The sequence below is a fragment of the Simochromis diagramma genome, unplaced genomic scaffold (genome assembly GCF_900408965.1).
Source record: "Simochromis diagramma unplaced genomic scaffold, fSimDia1.1 OVJJ01000402.1, whole genome shotgun sequence".
NCBI lineage: Eukaryota > Metazoa > Chordata > Actinopteri > Cichliformes > Cichlidae > Simochromis > Simochromis diagramma.
Genome location: NW_024386972.1, coordinates 3,541,748 through 3,560,733, shown reverse-complemented (window position 1 = coordinate 3,560,733; position 18,986 = coordinate 3,541,748). Strand labels below are relative to the sequence as shown.

The window sequence follows — 18,986 nt, the reverse complement described above, 5'->3', positions numbered from 1 at the left end:
CCATCACCCCTTCCCCACCCCCTTCTCAGTCTTTTAACCCTTTCCTGCAGCAGAAGCCGGTTCCTAATTTTGGTGATTTTTTTTTTTTTTTTTTTGTCACGATGCGTACCTGCATTCTCCTCTGACCACAAACGCGTGTCCTGCTCTCCTTCTTGTTGCTGTTAGTGCTGTGTGAAGTTGCTGTTTTTCTTTTTTCTTTTTTTAACAGCTTATCCCTGTTTTTCCTCTCATTGTCTCTGGGGTATTTGTTGCTTGAGTGCAAAGAAGCCGGTGGCAAGTGCAGCAGGAGCCCATTAGCAGTGACTCCATCTGTGATTGGTTTTGCCTGCGAAACAGAGAGAGCAGCCATGAATAATTGATGTGTATTGTGCAGTCAGTCACTGGACACGCAGGGAGAGAAGAGAGGAAAACAGAAGCTGCTGCCCTCAGACACCGAGGGAAACAAGGGGGGAAAGAAGGAGGGAAGGGGAGGAGAGGGGTTCGGAGAGAGGAAGAATGTTATAGAGAAGAGAGAAAGGTGGGAGGGATGGAGAGAAACACAGAGCAAGAGCTTTAAAATAGCCCCTCAGTAGTGCAAAGATTAGGCTGTCTTTGTTCTGCTGTTGCAGATTTGTGCTCAGAAGTGTTTCTAGACACATGAGTTCCCTTTTTTTCTGTTCAATGAAGAGTGAGAAATAAGCAGGGACATTGCTGGAGTTAGTCTGGTAGAAATGTGGGTGGCATTTTAGACATGGAGAGGGGACTGAGGAAGAGTCTTTGCCACAGCGAAGAGGACCGGGCTGCAAAGCTGTGAGCTGTCAAAAGGAGGAGACAACAGATAAAGACTGCTGTGTTTGTAGAGGGTGTACTCAGTGACAAGAGGGAAGGTGGATCTGCTGCCACTGCTGTTGCTGCTGCTGCTACTCACAGGAACTTCACATTATTTCACCCCTAGGGGGGCAGATAGAAGGCTGACTCCTGCATTGGTGGGTGCAAGCAGGCACCCTGCCATGTCTTAAACTAACGGAATGGGCTTTGACAGTATGACGAGTGCCTCGCAGCGCCCCGCGTGATAGAGTTGCAACAGCTGACTGCTGCATTTGACCCACTTACAGCTCACACAGAGGGGGTCAAAATGGCCTTGATTATCTCTCTCTGAGTTGCTCTGACCTACTTGAGGCAGCGTTTTTCCACGAGACTCTTGGCAGTTTATCACACCCACTCCCCTCAGTGCCACACAGTGCAACCAGCCAGGCTCACTGCTGAGGCACACGAAGGAATTCACTGGGTTCAGTTCACTGTTCTGTCACGGTCCAAGAGTTTAAACGGGAGCAACAGGTTTCAGTTTGAAAATCTGACTGCAGCGACTCAAGTGAGATACCAGTAAAAGCACTATTGTGGGTATCGCAGATTTCCCATTATCCAGTATCAGGCACTGAAGGGTTCTTGGTGTTATTATTGTAGGATCATAACTTACAATATAAAGCATGAGACAGCTGTTGTGATTTAAATTAATAAAATAATACAATCTAATATAAAATTACATATCTATTAATGCGGTGATTAAGTGGTGTCCTGTACTATATTTATTTTCTGCGTCACCTGTCAAACCCAACGCCGCGTATTTAGCACAAACTGCAAAATGAAGTTTTTGTTACGATTAAGAGTCAGGTGTAATTATTTTCTCCCACTGACCCCAATTGAACGCTTCGGTCTCCGAATTTCGGTTGTGTATTGTTGGCTTTCTCTCCACTGAGAGGGTTTTTGTTTAGCAGTACAGCAAAGTCAGTCAGTCAGTACAGCATTTGGGCAATTATTCAAGTAATTCTTTGCTAAAAATGTGTCTTTGGGACAATTACCAACATGGTAAGACAAAAACTAGGCATCCACACTTCCAACTGTTCATAACTGTTGCTTTGTCGCCTTCAATGAATCTCTTGTTCTTTGTATTGAACATGTTTGGGGGGGGGGGTTCACACCAAGTTGTGAAATTGCACAACTTGACTTTTTTCTTTGAAGTTTTTCGAGTTCCAAATCAAAATAACAGCACGCTGCAGCATGCCGATTGCTGATGCCATTTGTATACTCGTGGAAAGTGCAGGCCCCTTTGTTCCTTTACTTTAATCAAAGAAAATGCACTGTAGGTAATTATAGGCTGTAGTGTGTTTACACTTCTCGTTATATTGTGAAACCTCAAATGGGACTTTGATCGCATTTGATATTGAATCTTCCAAATAACAGATGTTAAACTGTGACTGAAGACAGAATGAGGAAAAGAGTCTCAAGTTTTGTAGTGGTTTATACAGTTTGTGATATTATAAGTGCTGCTGAAGGAAAACACTGGGCCTCTTGTGAAAATAATTAGACTTTTTTTTTGTACTGTTTTATAAAACCAAAGCTTATTTCGTGGTGTGATCCGCACCTGAAAATATAGATAATCTTAGTTTTAAATTTGCATGTAGTTGCCAGGTGTTACTGTGGGTGGATTCTCCTCCTCATGTCAAAGCGGGACACGAGGGCCTCCGCCTACTTGCTGTTCTTTATCTGACAGAACAAACAAGACCAACTGAGAGCAGACTGCAGCAGCTAATTTTATCTTAATTTTTGATTAGTTCCCCCGAGTAATCATACATTTGGTCCTTTTTTAGGGAGTTGTGCGAAGGTGGAAAGCACTTCATCTTCATGTACTGAAGAAATTAGGGAAATGTCTTATTCAGGTGGGAATGACATGACGTAACAGTAAGAAATGTCCATAATTTTCCTTACAGTAGTATTTTCAGTCATAGCTGATTCTCAGGTAGTCAGTGGCGTACAAGATATATTTTACCATCTGGTCAGTGACGTGTGTTTTTGTTTGAAAAGGGGAGCAATTCACAATCAAATGTGTGTCATATAATGAATATTTTGTGAAGTAAATTGTAAAATTTGAACCCTACAGAAACCAGCTGCTGCAGGAGATGTCAGTCTGACTCAGGTACTTGCCATATATTAAAGTGGTGCACAGAAACCCATTGGCTCAGTCCAAGCAAACATACTCATGTTGTAGCTGCTGTTGTGTTGTCTGTCTGAGTTTTACAGTATGAAGCATGTCGCACATGTATTGCCATCTTGCTTGTGTCACAGTTCATGTTTATGTTCTCGGCTTTTTGTCCAAACCATAATCAGCTGTTCCTGAAGTCATTATACCTCTCCATACCCACTTTTGTAAACAAGTTAGTAAGACTTGGGTAAGCTGCGCGTACCTCAGACTTATGCAATGAAACTTTATCGATCGGAAACAAGCATACTGACGTTTTATATATAGATAATAGTAAAATGGATATGAGTAGAGGACGTGAAAATAGTAATACAAAATACACTTTGTGAAATAAATGGACTGTATAGAATAGGATAGATGAAAAAAGATGATAAAATTGTTGCAGGAATCTAGTTTAAAATTCCATACTATCAGTCAATTGTACAATACTGGTCTTGAACTACCCGTCATTTCTTTATATTTTGTTTCCAAGGAGTCAGACTTTCTTGTAAGTGATTTTAAAAGGTTTTTTAAAGTAGTTTTACAGGCTTTCTGAAGGTCTTTTGATTTTTCATTTGGACTTTTTATTGTTCTGTCATTCCTTTTCAGTCCAATCCCTGTACCTGACTATTTTCAAAGGAATGTTTTTTCTTTGGTAAAACACACCACTGGCCTAACTGTTCAAACATGAAAAAAACACCTAACTCAATGCTTGTGTCTAAAAATAACAGTCAACTAAAAAAAAGCAGTTTTGAACTGTATTTTAAGCACTTTCTTACTATCAGCCTGTCACAGAACATGTAATTTGTTGCCATTTCTTTAGTTGAATGTAAAGAAAACTGTTTGATAGACATAAAGAAGTATTTTGGCATCAACAAGCTGATTCCTAAAGACCTATTACCCAAAAACTTGACATGGTGTGCAGTGCGTCCTTAAAAAGTTTGAGGAAACTGGATAAATGAAGGGCAAAGGAAGAAGTGGCACGGCTACAAATCTGCAGCAGGTGAACAGTATCTGAAAGTCATGTCCTTAAGAAATAGGGAAAAATCCAGCAAAGACCAGACACAGAACCTGAGAGATGCATCTGGCACTTCAGTTGATCCATCTACAGTTCACCAAAATCTCATCAGAAATAGTCTTTGTGGAAGGGTAGCTACCAAGAGGTCATTCTTAAGGAAAGGAGGCCAAATTACATAAGAACTGGACTGAAAATCAATGGCAACAGGTTTTATGTAATAATGAATCCAGATTTGAAATTTTTGGTTCAAATTTTCCTCGATATGTACTGAGGAGGTCTAAGGAGGGGTAAAAAGTGAGTGCCTAGAGCCATATGTAAAGCATGGTAGATGCTCTGTCATGTTTGGGGCTGCATTTCAGTCAGTGGTTTTGGAGCTCTTGTCAAAACTGATGCAGAAAAGTAGCATCAGATTTTTTATATACTGTAAAATATCATATAGAAAGTGTCTGATTGGCTTCATTTTTCAGCATCACAATGATCCCACACACACTATTAATGTATTAAACCTGCGATCATCTTCTCAGAGAATGCAACAAAAGATAGTCCACATCCATAGAAGCGCTACAGGATTATCCTTCAGAAAGCCTGGAAAACTAGAACTTGACCTTGAACTTTTTTTATTGTCATTGTACAGTTGCCTGCACAGCGAAATTAGATAACAAGACCACAAAGGTGCAAAAAAAACTCCACTATGTATAAGTTACAGGAAACATTGTGGGGGTGTATACAAGGGCATCATAATATAATATAATAAATAAAGGTGGAAGGGCCATGGTCATTAAAGATAGGGATGGCAATTGCACATCTGCCAAGATATTGGACAAGACACAGTCAGTAGCAATAGCAGCAACATAGCCAATCAATAGCAGCGACAGAATGACTGTATGGGAGAAGTCTGCTCACACTCTTAATTAACATTAAGAGTTCTGACAGCCCACTGTCAGAACGCCAGAAGCTGTCAGAAGACTTCCCAGAGAAATTATAAGGAAGCTTGCATAAGAGGCTGTGTTAAAGAATAAAGGTGGCCATACCAAGTATTGACTTACAAGCTTGTTAGAATTGCCCTGTGTACTCTATTTCCATGTATATGTAAATGTGTCAGTAAATCACAGGACCCATTTTGCATTTTCCTAGCAAAATATAAAGAAATAAGGGGTGGCTCAAGACAGCACTGTATAATATTTTAAAAAATCGTCAAAGACCAAGAAGCACTCGGTGTCAGAATAATGTCGGCTTGGATCAGGTTTGAGTTTCATTGTTTCCGTTTGGCTTGAATGTTTATCACGAGGGGGCTTTTTATTCAAATCCTGATCTGTTGCACATATGGAAGTCTCTAATGAGCCTAGAGGGGTGCCAAGACCAGACCCAGGTTCCACTAGTGTCAGCTTCTACTGTATTTATAAAGAAGCTTTGACCCCAGGCCTACTGTGTAAAGGTCACAGGTGAATCAGCCACCAGCGAATGCAGTCGCGACACTGCCGGCCATGCCCAGCACCCTGAGGTGGGCACAACTCCAGGCACATCTGCTCCATTGCTAATTAGTATCATTGTAGACAAGGGCTTAAGGCTGGGCCTTTGTTAATAGCAGCCTGTTGCTTGGGGAAACAGTCTGGCCCCTGTAAGCTGCTTCTCTGCAGGTCTGCTCAACTGATAATCTGGTTGGAGAACTCTACAGTTAGATCAACACTCTGTTGGTATATTGGCCATTTTTGGTCAGTGAAATGCATTTCATCGAATAAAGAGGATTTCCATCATTTGCTGGATCTTACTTGTTTTCAAATTGTAATTACTTTAACTAGAAGTAATATAAACATATTTGCTGTTTTACTTTTCTTTCTTCTGCATATTTCCTTTGATTTCCACCACTTTCGGTATAGTTAGCATGTCTTGAGACTTCAGTTTAATTAACTTATTCACACAGCACAATACAATAGAATAAAATTACAGCATTGTAACTGTGTGATAATCCAGTCCTGATTATTCGTTTCTGGCTAAGCAGCCATGCAATGCAAGTGTGACTTTAACAAAAAGTTGATTTTTATAGCACAAGATTAATTTTAAAAAAAATGTCCACGTTTTTAGTTGTGACAGATCTTAAGAACAGTTTTTCAAAAAAGCTAAAAACTTGACCTCAGGCACTTTGAGACACAGTTGCCAGACCTTAACTCCCACATTAAGACATAAAGATGTAGGTTTGGAAGGAGTTTTGCTGCCAATCAGCTTAATGTATATTTTAACAGACTAAACACTGACGCTGGGGAGATGTTTGGCTTTAATGCATAGAGTACTAATCCTCAGCAGGGGGTGCAATGCTAGATTTCCACCTTCATGCTTAAAAGAGACACTGAATGGCGTGCCCTGTTTTAAATGGAAGAGATTTGTTGCATGTGCCAAAGGAGATTATCTTTTAAAACACTGCCCTGCTTAGGCAAGGGTTGGTTTCTGTGTTACCATGACCAAGAAATGACAGTCCCACTGATGAGATCTGCATTAATCATCTGGAGATTGTGGCATATATTGTATCTTGTTCCAGTTGGCATCCAGTTAGTCCTAAATCATAATCCTATCTGAAAATCCTTATCTGAAATCTGAGAGCACTGCTATTATTTTGAAGATACATGTTTTAAATTTCCTGCATTTTCTATATAGATAGATACATTTGCATGTCAAAGAGGTTAGCTGGATATTTTATTATAAACTCTTTTTTTTTTTTTAAATGTACTACAGCACCATTGGTGCGACATTAAGGAACACAGGATGTTAAAACAGCAACCTCCTTGTCTTCCTGCCTCCACATGGCCACATATGCTTGTGGCCTCAGTAAAACCTTTTTGGCGGGAGTCCAAGCGTCCCCCCCTCTTCACTTCGCCGGATGGACATGGCACGACATTGTGGCCATGTGGCCAGCAGGAGGCTGTATTTAAGCCAGGGCAGCTCTGAAATGGGCCATAAAACCTAGCCAGCAAGTCTGGCTCCCCGTGAGGCAACGGGCCTAAGTACTCATTGACAAGACTCCAATATTACCGAGAGGGAGAGTGGCAGAGGGAATAATGTAAGAAAAAAAAGATGAGGTACAGACAGGAGGCAGTTGTCTGGCCTACACAGACATGCTGTTTTATAGCTGTTAGCACTAATACTTTCAATCCACATCAAAGCTGATCTTGCATTGCTAACACTAACTTTCATCTTTCAATGAAAGATGCATAGCAGTCATGTGAAATCGCCCCTTTGATGCCGTGTAGCAGCCATGATACCAACATGTGCCTACTTTATACATCATCCCCACCTCATCGGGTTTATGAAAACCCTCAAATATGTTGCATAGCCACCCAAATTTAAAATCTCAAACTAGTTTGACAGCCCCCATTTCGAGTTTGCCTCTAATGTCAACAGTTTAAGGGAGTGAAATGTGCACCATGTGTTTAAGGTGTTTCACCTGTGAGCTTCTACCTAATTATCCAGACATGGATGAACAAGTAGCAATCTTCTGGCCTGTCGTGGGGTGACAGGTCCGTAACCTGTTATACACTCGCCTTGCTGGTGAAAAAGCCTGCATGACGAACATGTCGCTTCCATTTCATTATCAAATTGGCATCAATGAATAATTCGTGGCATCTGTGTGAAGACAAAGAGAGACCTGATGCCTGCCAGGTTGGCATCCGTGGCTCTTTGGTTACTGTGTGCATGTCAGGCAGAGCGGGAGATGATTTACGATGCAGCTTGCAGTTTACGCAGGAGAGCTCAGCGGTGACTGGGCCTTCATAAGCGACGCCATAGCAACTACTTATTCATGTAGTTTTCCATACATATGTTGAAGAAAATCCCAGAGTTTTATAGTTCTGGGAAACCTACATGAGGCACATAAGTGAGGGATTCTTTGGCTAAAACTAAACGTGGTTGTTTTGCATGGCTTCTTAGGTGCTTTCAGTAACCAGGGATACCGGGGCTCCCTAGACTCTGTCTTCTTTTAATTGACTTTGGCCTGCAGGAGGCTTGTGTCCATTCAATCCTTTCTGGGCAGAGGAGGGAGGGTGGGCGGAATCGAATGTGAATAGAGCACTCTCAGAAACCAAAGAGTGCAGCCCACTAGAGCTGCTCTTGTTAGTTTGCTCATGGTCTTTGTTCTCCTTTCAGCCCTTCTGGCTAAACGTCTTCAAACAAGCCATTTAGGGGTCGTGATTCTCTACGACAGGTTTGCTGCGAAAATTGGACTTCACTCCTATGGCTAATAAGGGAATAAGCGAGGAAGTACTGTCGATAATGTGACTCTGACGTGATGACAGGATATGTGCTGTGCGTTTGTGGGGAAGTTAGTGATCAAACCATGTGGGACAATGCCAGGTGGGACTCCAGGGTTGACAAGGGAGCAGGTGTCTATTACATACAGAGCAGAGGGAGGGGGAGGCAGAGAACGGGTGCGGATGAGGATCATAGAAACTCTTGGCATCTGCGTTACCTGCTGCCTCCCTTGCAGTGCCCTGCCAATAATGGAAGGAAAAGGAGGGAGGTAGAAAATGAAAAGGAGTAGAGGAAACTATTCTTGAGGCAGCAGCAAGTGTAGGGGTGACCTTTGTAATAGCAGCTATTCATGTGTTTAAGATTATATTCTCCCTTGTAGCACATGGTCCTTAATCATTATGGTGCTCAATTTTTTTATTTTTTAACAATTTCTTAAAAGCACTAATATACACTGTGTAATGACATACAGTGTTAATGTCTGTAGCATACATGAAGTCTGCATGGAAGTTTTTGCCATCCAGTAGCAACTGCAAAAAAAGATGTATTTTGTTCTTATTAATTTAATATTATTATTCATCACGGTATTTGTTTTTGCATACTTTGACTTACTTTGTAATATGAGTGACAGTTGGTAAGTTGGTACTGTCTGGCGGGCAGAAGCTTTGCGTTGGGGATGATTTTACTGGATGAATGATATTGACACAGGAACATCTGCCGAGTTTATTTCCAGATTTTGTAAATTGATTGGTCTGTGTTGTATTTATAGATGAGTCCATGGTATGTTGGGCATGGGTACTGCCCCACTGTAGCCACTGTGGTGGCTACAGTGGGGCAGCTGTGCAAGTGGAAAGATGACGTTTCAATGTCTGAATCCTCCAGTCTGCATGTCAGTGTGTCCTTGAGTAAGATGCTGGACTCCAAATTGCTTCTGATGCATAGAATAATGTGCTGTATACACGTGTGTGAATGGGAAAATGCCTTGTGGTGTAAAAGGACTGCACGTGGTGAATATGGCTAGAAATGTACTGTGTAAAATCAATACGGTTTACTAAACTGAGATTAGAAGGTAATGCTGGCTAGCTTGGTTAGCAGCAAGCTAACTCACTAAATAACCGACCTTTATTGGTTTAACTGTGTTAGAATATTTTGTTTAATTACCTTGTTAGTGCAGAAAGAAAGTAGACCTTAAAAATAAGCTAATGTTCCAAAAGCAAATAACTTTACACACAACCTTACAATTGAAATTTTAATTGAGATCTCTCTAGCACTGATAGTCACATGTTAAGGTACTACAGTGCAGCCACTTGGCCTACATAACAGTATATGGTAGTCACTGTCATTTTTTAACACATGCCTATATAGCTGCCTTGTTGCCTACAGCAAACTGATACATGAAACTCTTAGAAATGAGCAAAATTTTAAGAATCTTTTAGCAGCACAAAATAAATTCTATCAACCTCCATACAGATATCTCGAAAGATGAACATCTAAATTTGCAGTCAAATGACAAAAATATTAATGTTGCAATCTGGGTTAACTGACCTTTTATTAAAAGCTCTTTGTTTTCGGGAGAGCACGGCAGAGCCCAAATCAGAGTGTTTAATCAGCACAGTTTATCTCTCTGCCTCGTGTCTGCATGGGCCATGGATGGAAGGTTGGGGGAGCATTAGGCTATCATTGGATAGAGCATTGAACAACTGTCAGGGATGCAGTCCATGTCATTTGTCATGTCTCCCTGGGGCTTTATGACAGCAAGTGAAGCTGGAAGCTGCAGACCCAATCACTGAACCACCCATCTAGTCCCAGCAGATGCGTTTACCACCCTTCGCCATGGTTGACCATCAGGCTGGGCAGCTGAGCACCAGAATATCAATACGGCTCAGACTCAGCCGGGCCCCTGGGACCATCTACGAGGCAAACAGGATAGCCTTGTCTCCTTATGGAAGGCAGAGACTCATTGCCGCCAGGGAGACCAATGTAAACATGGCAGAAGGATGCTCTCTAGCACAAAATGCCAGTTTGATTCACTCCAGAATGGTCTTTGAGATTTGGAAGTGCAACACCTGAGACAATTATCTCCAGATTTGGCTCTTCTCAGAGAGGGAGACAGATGAGTCTATTGAAGGGCCGTCTGTGGGAGGAGTGGAGAGGAGAAACAGTAATCCTTTTGTGTTCCTCATCTGCACTGTCCTGAGCCGTGTTTGGGTGTAGGACGAGTAGGAGGGAGCGACTGAAGAGAAACGAGTTGGCTGTTCCTCCTCCCGTCATCTGAAACCTGAAGTTTATCCTCTGAGTCAATGACAGGGCTTCTCCTTTAAACCGGTTGGTGCTTAGTGGAGGTGGTAATTTTGTGCAGAGATAAGCCCTTTATCTAATGATGGGGTAGAATAATTCTTTAAGTGGCAACACTTGTGATTCCTTCTCTCTCTCTCTCTCTTTTTTTTTCCTGTTTCTCTCAGATAGCCGATGTATTGTCATCTTTCTGCTATGTTCCACACGGTTGTTGTTTATGTCCTGCGGCTGTTGATGTCGGCCTCGGCGTGAAACAGGGACGCTGTCTGCTTACCCAGACGGCCCCACAGTGGCACAGCTATGGGATAAATTGTGGAGACATGTTTATCAACATAGAAGAAGTGCAAGTTACCCCTTGTTGGAAGAGAATAATGGGACCTAATTGAGCTGTAACATGCTGGCTGGTCGCCAGGCCCTTGAATTGAAAACTCTCTCCATCAGAAGGGGGTCTGAGGAGAGGGAGGGTGCTGTTAAAAACACTGCAGGACGTACTAACATAGATGTGAAACCCGTAAACCTATTAGCCACACTTGGATCCGGTTTTTATCAAATTAAAAGTAACTCAGGAATCTGCGCCTTTACCTTTGAGCGTGATGCTTTTAGCAGAAAGTGCACCTGAGCGGCCTTTTCCGTCAACTAAAGCACAGCCGTGGTAAAGTCAGATCAATTCTCTGGAGGAACAGCACAGCCTGTCTCCTGGCACCTGCCTTGCCAAGAAGAGGAGGGGGAGGAGGAGGAGAGAAAAAGAGAGGGAGCGTGAGCGGGTGGGAAAGAGGAAAAACCCAGCTGCCTCTGTGCCTGAGCCCCGTGCTGCTTTTAAAGGAGTGGGAGGGAGAGGAGAGGGAGAAGCAAGGAGACTGCTGGCACCATCTGTACATGTCTTTTGTATTCCAGCCCTCATCTTTACACAGAGTGAGGCTGGTGTGCTCAGTGTTCAAATGAAAGGATAGGAGGTGCCTTTTGGGGTGCAGTGCTCTGAGAGGAGAAGGTGTGTGTTTGTGTGTCGAAGCAGAAACTCAGTTTTGTCCTCGGAAAATTCGCCACACTCAGAGGACATCTTGTGTCCTATTTATTTTACGCCTGTGTGTGTGTGTGTTATTATAAGCTCGTGCTGTTTCTTTCCTTGTCTGAGTGTGCTGGTAAGCTTGTATGGTTTGCAAGCAGCCATGTGTGGTCAGATGTCTGGGTTGCCATGTTTGTGATGGGAGTCAGAAGCTTTTGTTTGTTCCTCCTTCCTATCAGCCCCATTAGACTGATGTCTCCTCTCTCGCTGATTCATTCAGCCTTCTGTATTTTCTTTATTTTTAATCTCGGTTGTTTCTCCCTTGTGCGTCTGCATCTGTATGTGTGTGTGTGTGTGTAATATGTGGCAGCCCACCCTTGCATGTGGCAGCAGGGTGCATCTGCCTGCGAGGACAGCGCGCACTGTCTGCTGTCATATTGACGTGGCTTTTTTGCGCGAACCGCAGCTGAAATCACCAAGCACTCTGATTCACCCACCCACCCCTCCCGCTCCTTACTCAGCCTAGAAGTGCTGTGAATCATAAGAGGAGGTGGCTGCCCTGCTCTTTGATTGAATCCACATTCCCTTTCTCCTCAGACAGCCACAGAGAGAGGCTAGAAGGAGGCAGAGGAAGTGAGAGGGAGAGAAAAGGGAAAAGTGAGTCTTTTGTAGTTGGCACAGTACAAACACATGCACTGCAGATGAAAAGCATATGATTCGATCAAACGCACTCTGTGGTAGCTACCTAACCAAGTGGTAGGTAGGTGGGAAGAAGGGAAGGACTGGAATTCATTTGCAGGCCCAGAGTGAACCCTAGTGGCCATGAGCTACAGTGGCATGCAGGATTTAGGTCGATCCTTTATATTGCAGCTTAAAGGTACAGGCTTTGGGCTCTTAAAATGTTCCAACATTTCTTAGAACAAACACAATCATGATTTAGAAAATTCTGTCCACGGGTAGACTTTTCAAACTAAATAAAACTGAACAAAAAGTAACAGGATAAAAATATTTTAAATAGCAGAGCCTGTGCATGTGGGTCGCACATGGCTATTTATGCAATGACATTTAGGTGTGGTTATGTGAGTATTAGTGTAAATATAAGCACAGTTGATATAAATCAATGGCCCCAGTGTGCACTTGTGTGAGGTATGAATATAAGCTGTTTAGTGCATTTCCCCCAAACACTCCTGTTTTCCCTCACATGAAATATGCTTATTCACTAACTACAAGTGCCAGAAAATAAACCGCCCTAATTTTGAAATAAATAATTTATTTAGTAAATAAATAAATCATAACAACCTGTAAACATATCACTCTTGAGCAAACATTGTTTTTCACATCTCATGAATGATAGGATGTCTTTGTGTTTAATGTTGTTGCACTGTTACATACTGTTTGCTTGTTCCATTTTGCAGGTACCTTGCACAGAATATAGCTCCACAGTTGTGCCATAGGGTACAATGCATATTTATTTTTGTGCACTTTTTTCCAGTCAGGCCATTGCTTTTTGGATTTTTAACATGAACTTTTGCTCAGAAGTTTTTTGCTTTTTTTGTTCTTAAGTGCTTGCAATAGTAGGATGGTACCTCTGTAGTTATTTCTAACAGGTCTCCAATAGTACTTATGTACTCTGCTCTCTTTCCAGCCCTCCTCTCCTCGTGGTGTGAGGAGCTTGGACGCCTCCTCCTCCTCCGTCACCAGAAGAACAGGCAGAACGAGCCTCCAGGAAAAGTGCCCATGCAGCCCCCCATGAGTTCCATGAAGCCCAGCCTCTCACATGGGTCAGTGTTCACTGCTGTGCTTTTTGGCTTGTGTGTGAGATGTGTTTGTGTGTGTTGGGTATGCGAACAGACAGACTGGGCCCTTGGGGAAAGCCCTTCCTCTCTGTGTGAGGCCCGTTGTTCCTTATGGATCAGTGGCTAGACAAACTGCCAGACAAACTGCATATAGCACAGTCAATAGTGGCAAACAGTAACTCAACCATTTGCCTTTCAAGAAGAAGAAGAAGAAGACGCATTCATATTTTTTTAAGCTTAACCACATAACTTGCCTTTTCCTGTCTTTCAGCAGTTACAAACATACTTACTAGAACTATACTGTAAATACTTGTGCTGCTTGGCAAACCATTTTGTTTTGCTTAAGTGAAATGTGTTTTCTGTTCCCTGCAGAGATGGGTCTTTTCCCTATGACTCAGTTCCCTGGCAGCAAAACACCAACCAGCCTCCCGGTTCAGTGTCTGTGGTGACCACCGTGTGGGGTGTGACCAACACTTCCCAGAGCCAGGTGAGATCCCCTTTTTGCTTGAGAGTAAAAATGTGCCTGTTCCAAGTCTTTATATTTAATAGCTGTAATAATACCACCTGCAGATTTGTGTATTTGGCAGTGGTATTCTGAATTGAACCTCATCTGAAATCAGTGAAACATTTACATGTGTTTTTCCCTCTATTCCTAATGTGTAACAGGTGTTGGGGAATCCCATGGCCAACAGCAACAATCCCATGAACCCTGGTGGTAACCCTATGGCCTCGGGTATGTCTGGTAACACTCCAGGTATGAACTCTCCTCAGTTCCCCGGTCCGCAGCAGCAGTTCCCCAACAAAGGCAACTCAAACCCGGCCTATATGCAGCAGGGGATGTACGGTCGACCCAACTACCCTGGAGGAGGAGGCTTTGGTGGCAAGTAAGTAACCAGTAGATGGATTGCTGATGGTCACTGGAGTGATTAAAAATGCTTAAAGAACTAATTCAGACAATTACTTTAATTAATTCTCTTCTCTAGAACTTCTTTAATATCTTTTTGCTTATTCTTATAGTTACCCTGGAGGGCCGAATCCTGGACCCGGTGGAATGGGCATCCCTCCGCACTCCCGTCCTCCCTCTGACTTCACCCAGCCTGCCGCTGCTGCCGCCGCAGCTGCAGTTGCTGCTGCTGCCGCCACCGCAACTGCCACTGCAACAGCAACTGTAGCTGCCCTGCAGGAAACCCAGAATAAGGACATGAACCAATATGGACCGGTAGGATGACGCACAAACTGATAGCACAAACTGTTGCATTTTGTGCACGTGTGAGACTACTTAGAATTCATCAACTTTGACTTTTGGCTCTATCCCTTTAATGCTAACAATAGCAAGCTGGAGTACCACATTTATTTGCAACAGAAGCAAACAAACTGTTTCTCAGATGTTGATACCATTTTGTTTCTTTCTGGTGGAGTTTTTTTGTTTGTTTGCTTGTTATCTATAAAAATTTTTTGATTCAACAGAAACTGCGTAATATTGACAGTCAAGTCTGAGGTGGTTGATCAAATTCTTTTTGTCTTTCAGATGAGTTCCTCTTTCCAGATGGGGCCAAATCAGGCATACAACAGTCAGTTCATGAACCAGCCAGGACCCCGCGGCCCTCCATCCCTTCCTGGAAACATGGGCACAGGCATGAATGCATCCAACATGAGCGGGCCTCCAATGGGAATGAACCAACCCAGGGGCCAAGGCATGGGGCCTTTTGGGGCACACGGTCAAAGGATGCCTCAGCAAGGCTATGCAGGTCCTCGGGCTCAGGGCATGGGTATGCAAGGCATAAAAAGACCGTACCCAGGGGAGGTGAGTGGATTCAACAGTGTCACCTTAAATATGTAGCTCCGTTGCTATATGCTGAATGTATGTCCCGGTCACTGATTCCACAGCCAAACTATGGTGGGCAGCAGTATGGACCAAACAACCAGTTCCCTAACCAGCAGGGCCAATATCCCACACCAAATGCCTCCAGGCCGCTGCCATCCCCCAACTACCCTGGCCCGAGGATGCCAGGACAGCAGCTGCAAGGCCAATACCCACCACCCAGTGGTGCCATAGGCCAGTACTATAAGGTGCAGTGTTAAAGCTATTCAATAAAAATGTGATGGTGTATTTCATATTGTATATGCAGTTTTATCAAAGTCTCACTGACATTTTTTTTTAGCTAATAATGGTGTAAATTTGACAAATTATTTGTTTAATTAAAATCACAGCAAGAGCCACCTTTCAATGGCCAAACAAATAACTTCTCTGGGAGTGGATATCAGTACAACCAGGGAAATATGAATGGGGTAAGTCTACTTTGGTACCAGTTTATTAAAATTTAAAATTACATTATACTTGAATGTACTCTTTAGTGATTTAAGTAGTTGATTTACAACTCAATTTGTGTTTTATATAGCCTCCAAGGCCAGTTGGGAACTACCCTCACTCGCCTGTGCCAGGGAACCCTACTCCTCCAATGACACCAGGAAGTAACATCCCTCCGTACCTGTCGCCAAACCAGGATGTGAAGCCACCCTTCCCTCCTGACATTAAACCAAATATCACCGCACTCCCTCCCCCACCAGGTCAGTAATTAATCAATGAACAGTACGTTCAAGCGTTTTAAACTTTTTTTTAAGTCTGTGATTTAAGGTTGGTTCTTATCTCCAAAAACAGCAAGCCACAACGAGGAACTGCGTCTGACGTTCCCAGTGCGGGATGGAGTAGTCCTAGAGCCCTTCAGGCTAGAACATAACCTGGCTGTCAGCAACCACGTCTTCCATTTACGGCCCTCTGTACACCAGACACTCATGTGGAGGTAACGCATATTTATGTACTACTGCTTTTTTCCCCCATCCACTTTAACAGTTATATGGGTCTTTTAGGCTGTAAATATTCTCTTATTGATTTTCATTACTAGCCAAGAACATTAGATTAAAAAAAACAACAACAACCCTTTTCCCAGGAACGTGACAAGTAAGGATCATTAAGGCATTAATTTTCAGAATTTTCTGGAGTATTGCAATTTCCTTCATCACTATCTTAAGTAAAAGTCAATTCAAGTCAAGAGTCCTGATATGAGGATTTCTCCTGCTGCCAAGCTGAGATTATATCCTAAGTTTAGTGTCCAATTTATGTTATATATTACCTCAAAAAATTTCCCTGTTAATTTGTGAGAATGAATTGCTGTTATTCTAACTCATGTATCGCATACAGTAACCCTCCATAACCGTTACCGCTTTATATTTTATCTGTGCAGGTCGGACCTGGAGCTGCAGTTTAAGTGCTACCACCACGAAGACCGTCAGATGAACACGAACTGGCCGGCATCTGTCCAAGTCAGCGTCAACGCCACGCCGCTCACAATCGAGCGGGGAGACAACAAGACCTCCCACAAACCCCTGCACTTGAAACATGTATGCCAGCCTGGAAGGAACACGATCCAGATCACAGTCACTGCCTGCTGCTGTGTGAGTACACACATTTCCAGAGCTAATGAAAAAAATAAACAGGTTCATACAAATCCACTCAAGTCAAATGGAAAATGTTTCCCATCAGATGATATTTAATGCTAAAAGCAAGAAAATAACAAAAGGGATCTGTCATGTCTCCTTTTTTTTACACAACTGATCAAACAGTAAAGAATGGATAAAACAGATACACCTTAGAATGTCTTTGATAGTCACTTAGATGTTTTCTTCCCCCCAGTCGCACTTGTTTGTGCTACAACTGGTCCATCGGCCCTCAGTTCGCTCTGTCCTCCAAGGCTTACTGAAGAAGAGGCTTCTGCCTGCAGAGCACTGCATCACCAAAGGTATTCACATTCATTTTGCACCCTTATGTCCTCATTGCTCTGTACTTGTTTACTCACTGTGTTTCTTCTCCTGCCTCACAGTAAAGAGGAACTTCAGTAGCGTGGCAGCGTCGTCGGGCAATACCACATTAAACGGGGAGGATGGCGTGGAGCAGACAGCCATCAAGGTTTCGCTCAAATGTCCAATCACCTTCCGGCGAATACAGCTTCCAGCAAGAGGGCATGACTGCAAACATGTTCAGGTAAGACTTCAAGGATACACCATCACAGTAACAGTGACAAACAAATAGAAATATACATTCAAAAAATCTATTTTCTTGTTCTTGCAGTGTTTTGATTTGGAATCATATTTACAACTGAACTGTGAGCGGGGAACATGGCGATGTCCTGTATGCAAGTATGTCTAAGGAGTTAAAATGCTAAGGAGTACATGCACTTGCCTTATTTAGATGACTTTTTCTTAAATACTATTTCTCTTTTTTCCTCAGTAAAACTGCGTTGTTAGAAGGACTCGAGGTGGACCAGTACATGTGGGGAATCCTGAATGCTATTCAAAAGTAAGCAGAAATAGGAACATCAGTGCAATCTTATATGCATATGTATTTTTCTTTTAACTTAACTATTTGATTTCATCTACATTTTATCAGCTCTGAGTTTGAGGAAGTGACAATTGACCCGACGTGTAGTTGGCGGCCGGTGGCTATAAAATCAGAAATTCACATAAAAGAAGATCCAGATGGACCGCTGGCAAAGAGGTTTAAGACAATGAGTCCCAGCCAGATGATCATGCCTAATGTGATGGAGATGATAGCTCAGCTTGGCCCCGGACCCTCACCATACCCATCGCTTCCTTCTGGGCAAGGAGGCAATAACAGCGAATACGGAAGCCAAGGTAGCTCAAACACGTACAGAAAGTACAGTAGCACCCAGAATTATGCAAACAAAGCAGAGCAACAACAAAAAATTTTAAACATATTCTGTCTGTGTCTAGGCAACAGTTACCAGAGCCATGGGAACTTTGATTTCCCTCACGGGACCCCTGGTGGTACGTCGATGAATGACTTCATGCATGGTCCCCAGCTGTCTCACCCACCTGACATGCCCAACAACCTGATGGCACAAGACAAGCCACTGTCCCACAATATGCCTGACACAGTGAGTTTACCAACAATTCCTAATATACTGACTCTGTCATATTTTGTATTTTGTTACATAATGTATACTTTTTGCTTTACTTTGTATATAGACTAACTATAAAAGTGGGAAAATACTGGCAGCAACCAGTTAGCATAGCTTAGCATAAAAAACAGTTACTGGCTACAGCTAAATTAAATATGCAACTTGAGTCAGAATAACTAAACTTACCAATAATTGGCTCCACTTCCATATAACTTACATATTAATAAAGTTAGCCAAGCTAGCTGAGCTAGCCAAATTATGGCTTTAGCTTTATATTTAAAGTGTTTGTTGGAGGTTGTTAACAGTCACAAAATGAAACAGGTTGAAAGACGTATATGGCTATTCTGAATTATTCCCCCTCTCTTTCTCTACAGATACCTCATTCTGTTGGCAATGACCAACCGCATGGTCCACTGCAGCAGAGTTTACACGCGTCTCCACACCCTGGGAGCCAATCAGGGCAGCAGCTACACCACAGCGGGCCTCCTCAGCCCTCACGACAAGCTCCACCTCCTCAACAACAGCAGCAACAACAGCAACAACAACAGCAGCCCGGCCCCAACAACCACCCTCACAGCGACCTGGCCTTCAACCCCTCCAGCAGTTTGGACAGCCAAGCAGGGTCAGACATGCCTGAGCCGTCCTTAGACGTAAGTCCTCTGAAACA

The 18,986-nt window shown here is 42.9% G+C and overlaps 1 protein-coding gene across 5 annotated transcripts in view; it reads left to right on the top strand.

Moving 5' to 3' along the window:
- LOC120738130 (zinc finger MIZ domain-containing protein 1-like) overlaps positions 1 to 18,986 on the top strand; it is a 109,659-nt gene that overhangs the window by 87,034 nt on the left and 3,639 nt on the right. For 4 of the 5 annotated variants that reach the window (XM_040039204.1, XM_040039206.1, XM_040039205.1 and 1 more), the window contains 17 exons: positions 13,193 to 13,328; positions 13,716 to 13,830; positions 14,010 to 14,227; positions 14,361 to 14,562; positions 14,872 to 15,147; positions 15,231 to 15,413; positions 15,555 to 15,632; positions 15,743 to 15,911; positions 16,003 to 16,144; positions 16,586 to 16,796; positions 17,035 to 17,140; positions 17,222 to 17,382; positions 17,470 to 17,537; positions 17,629 to 17,697; positions 17,788 to 18,032; positions 18,132 to 18,295; positions 18,694 to 18,969. In XM_040039204.1, the coding sequence (XP_039895138.1) occupies positions 13,193 to 13,328; positions 13,716 to 13,830; positions 14,010 to 14,227; positions 14,361 to 14,562; positions 14,872 to 15,147; positions 15,231 to 15,413; positions 15,555 to 15,632; positions 15,743 to 15,911; positions 16,003 to 16,144; positions 16,586 to 16,796; positions 17,035 to 17,140; positions 17,222 to 17,382; positions 17,470 to 17,537; positions 17,629 to 17,697; positions 17,788 to 18,032; positions 18,132 to 18,295; positions 18,694 to 18,969 (2,819 nt within the window). Of the gene's footprint in view, positions 1 to 83; positions 2,954 to 13,192; positions 13,329 to 13,715; positions 13,831 to 14,009; positions 14,228 to 14,360; positions 14,563 to 14,871; positions 15,148 to 15,230; positions 15,414 to 15,554; positions 15,633 to 15,742; positions 15,912 to 16,002; positions 16,145 to 16,585; positions 16,797 to 17,034; positions 17,141 to 17,221; positions 17,383 to 17,469; positions 17,538 to 17,628; positions 17,698 to 17,787; positions 18,033 to 18,131; positions 18,296 to 18,693; positions 18,970 to 18,986 lie in introns of those variants that run through there. The other variant, XM_040039207.1, reaches the window with a different exon arrangement.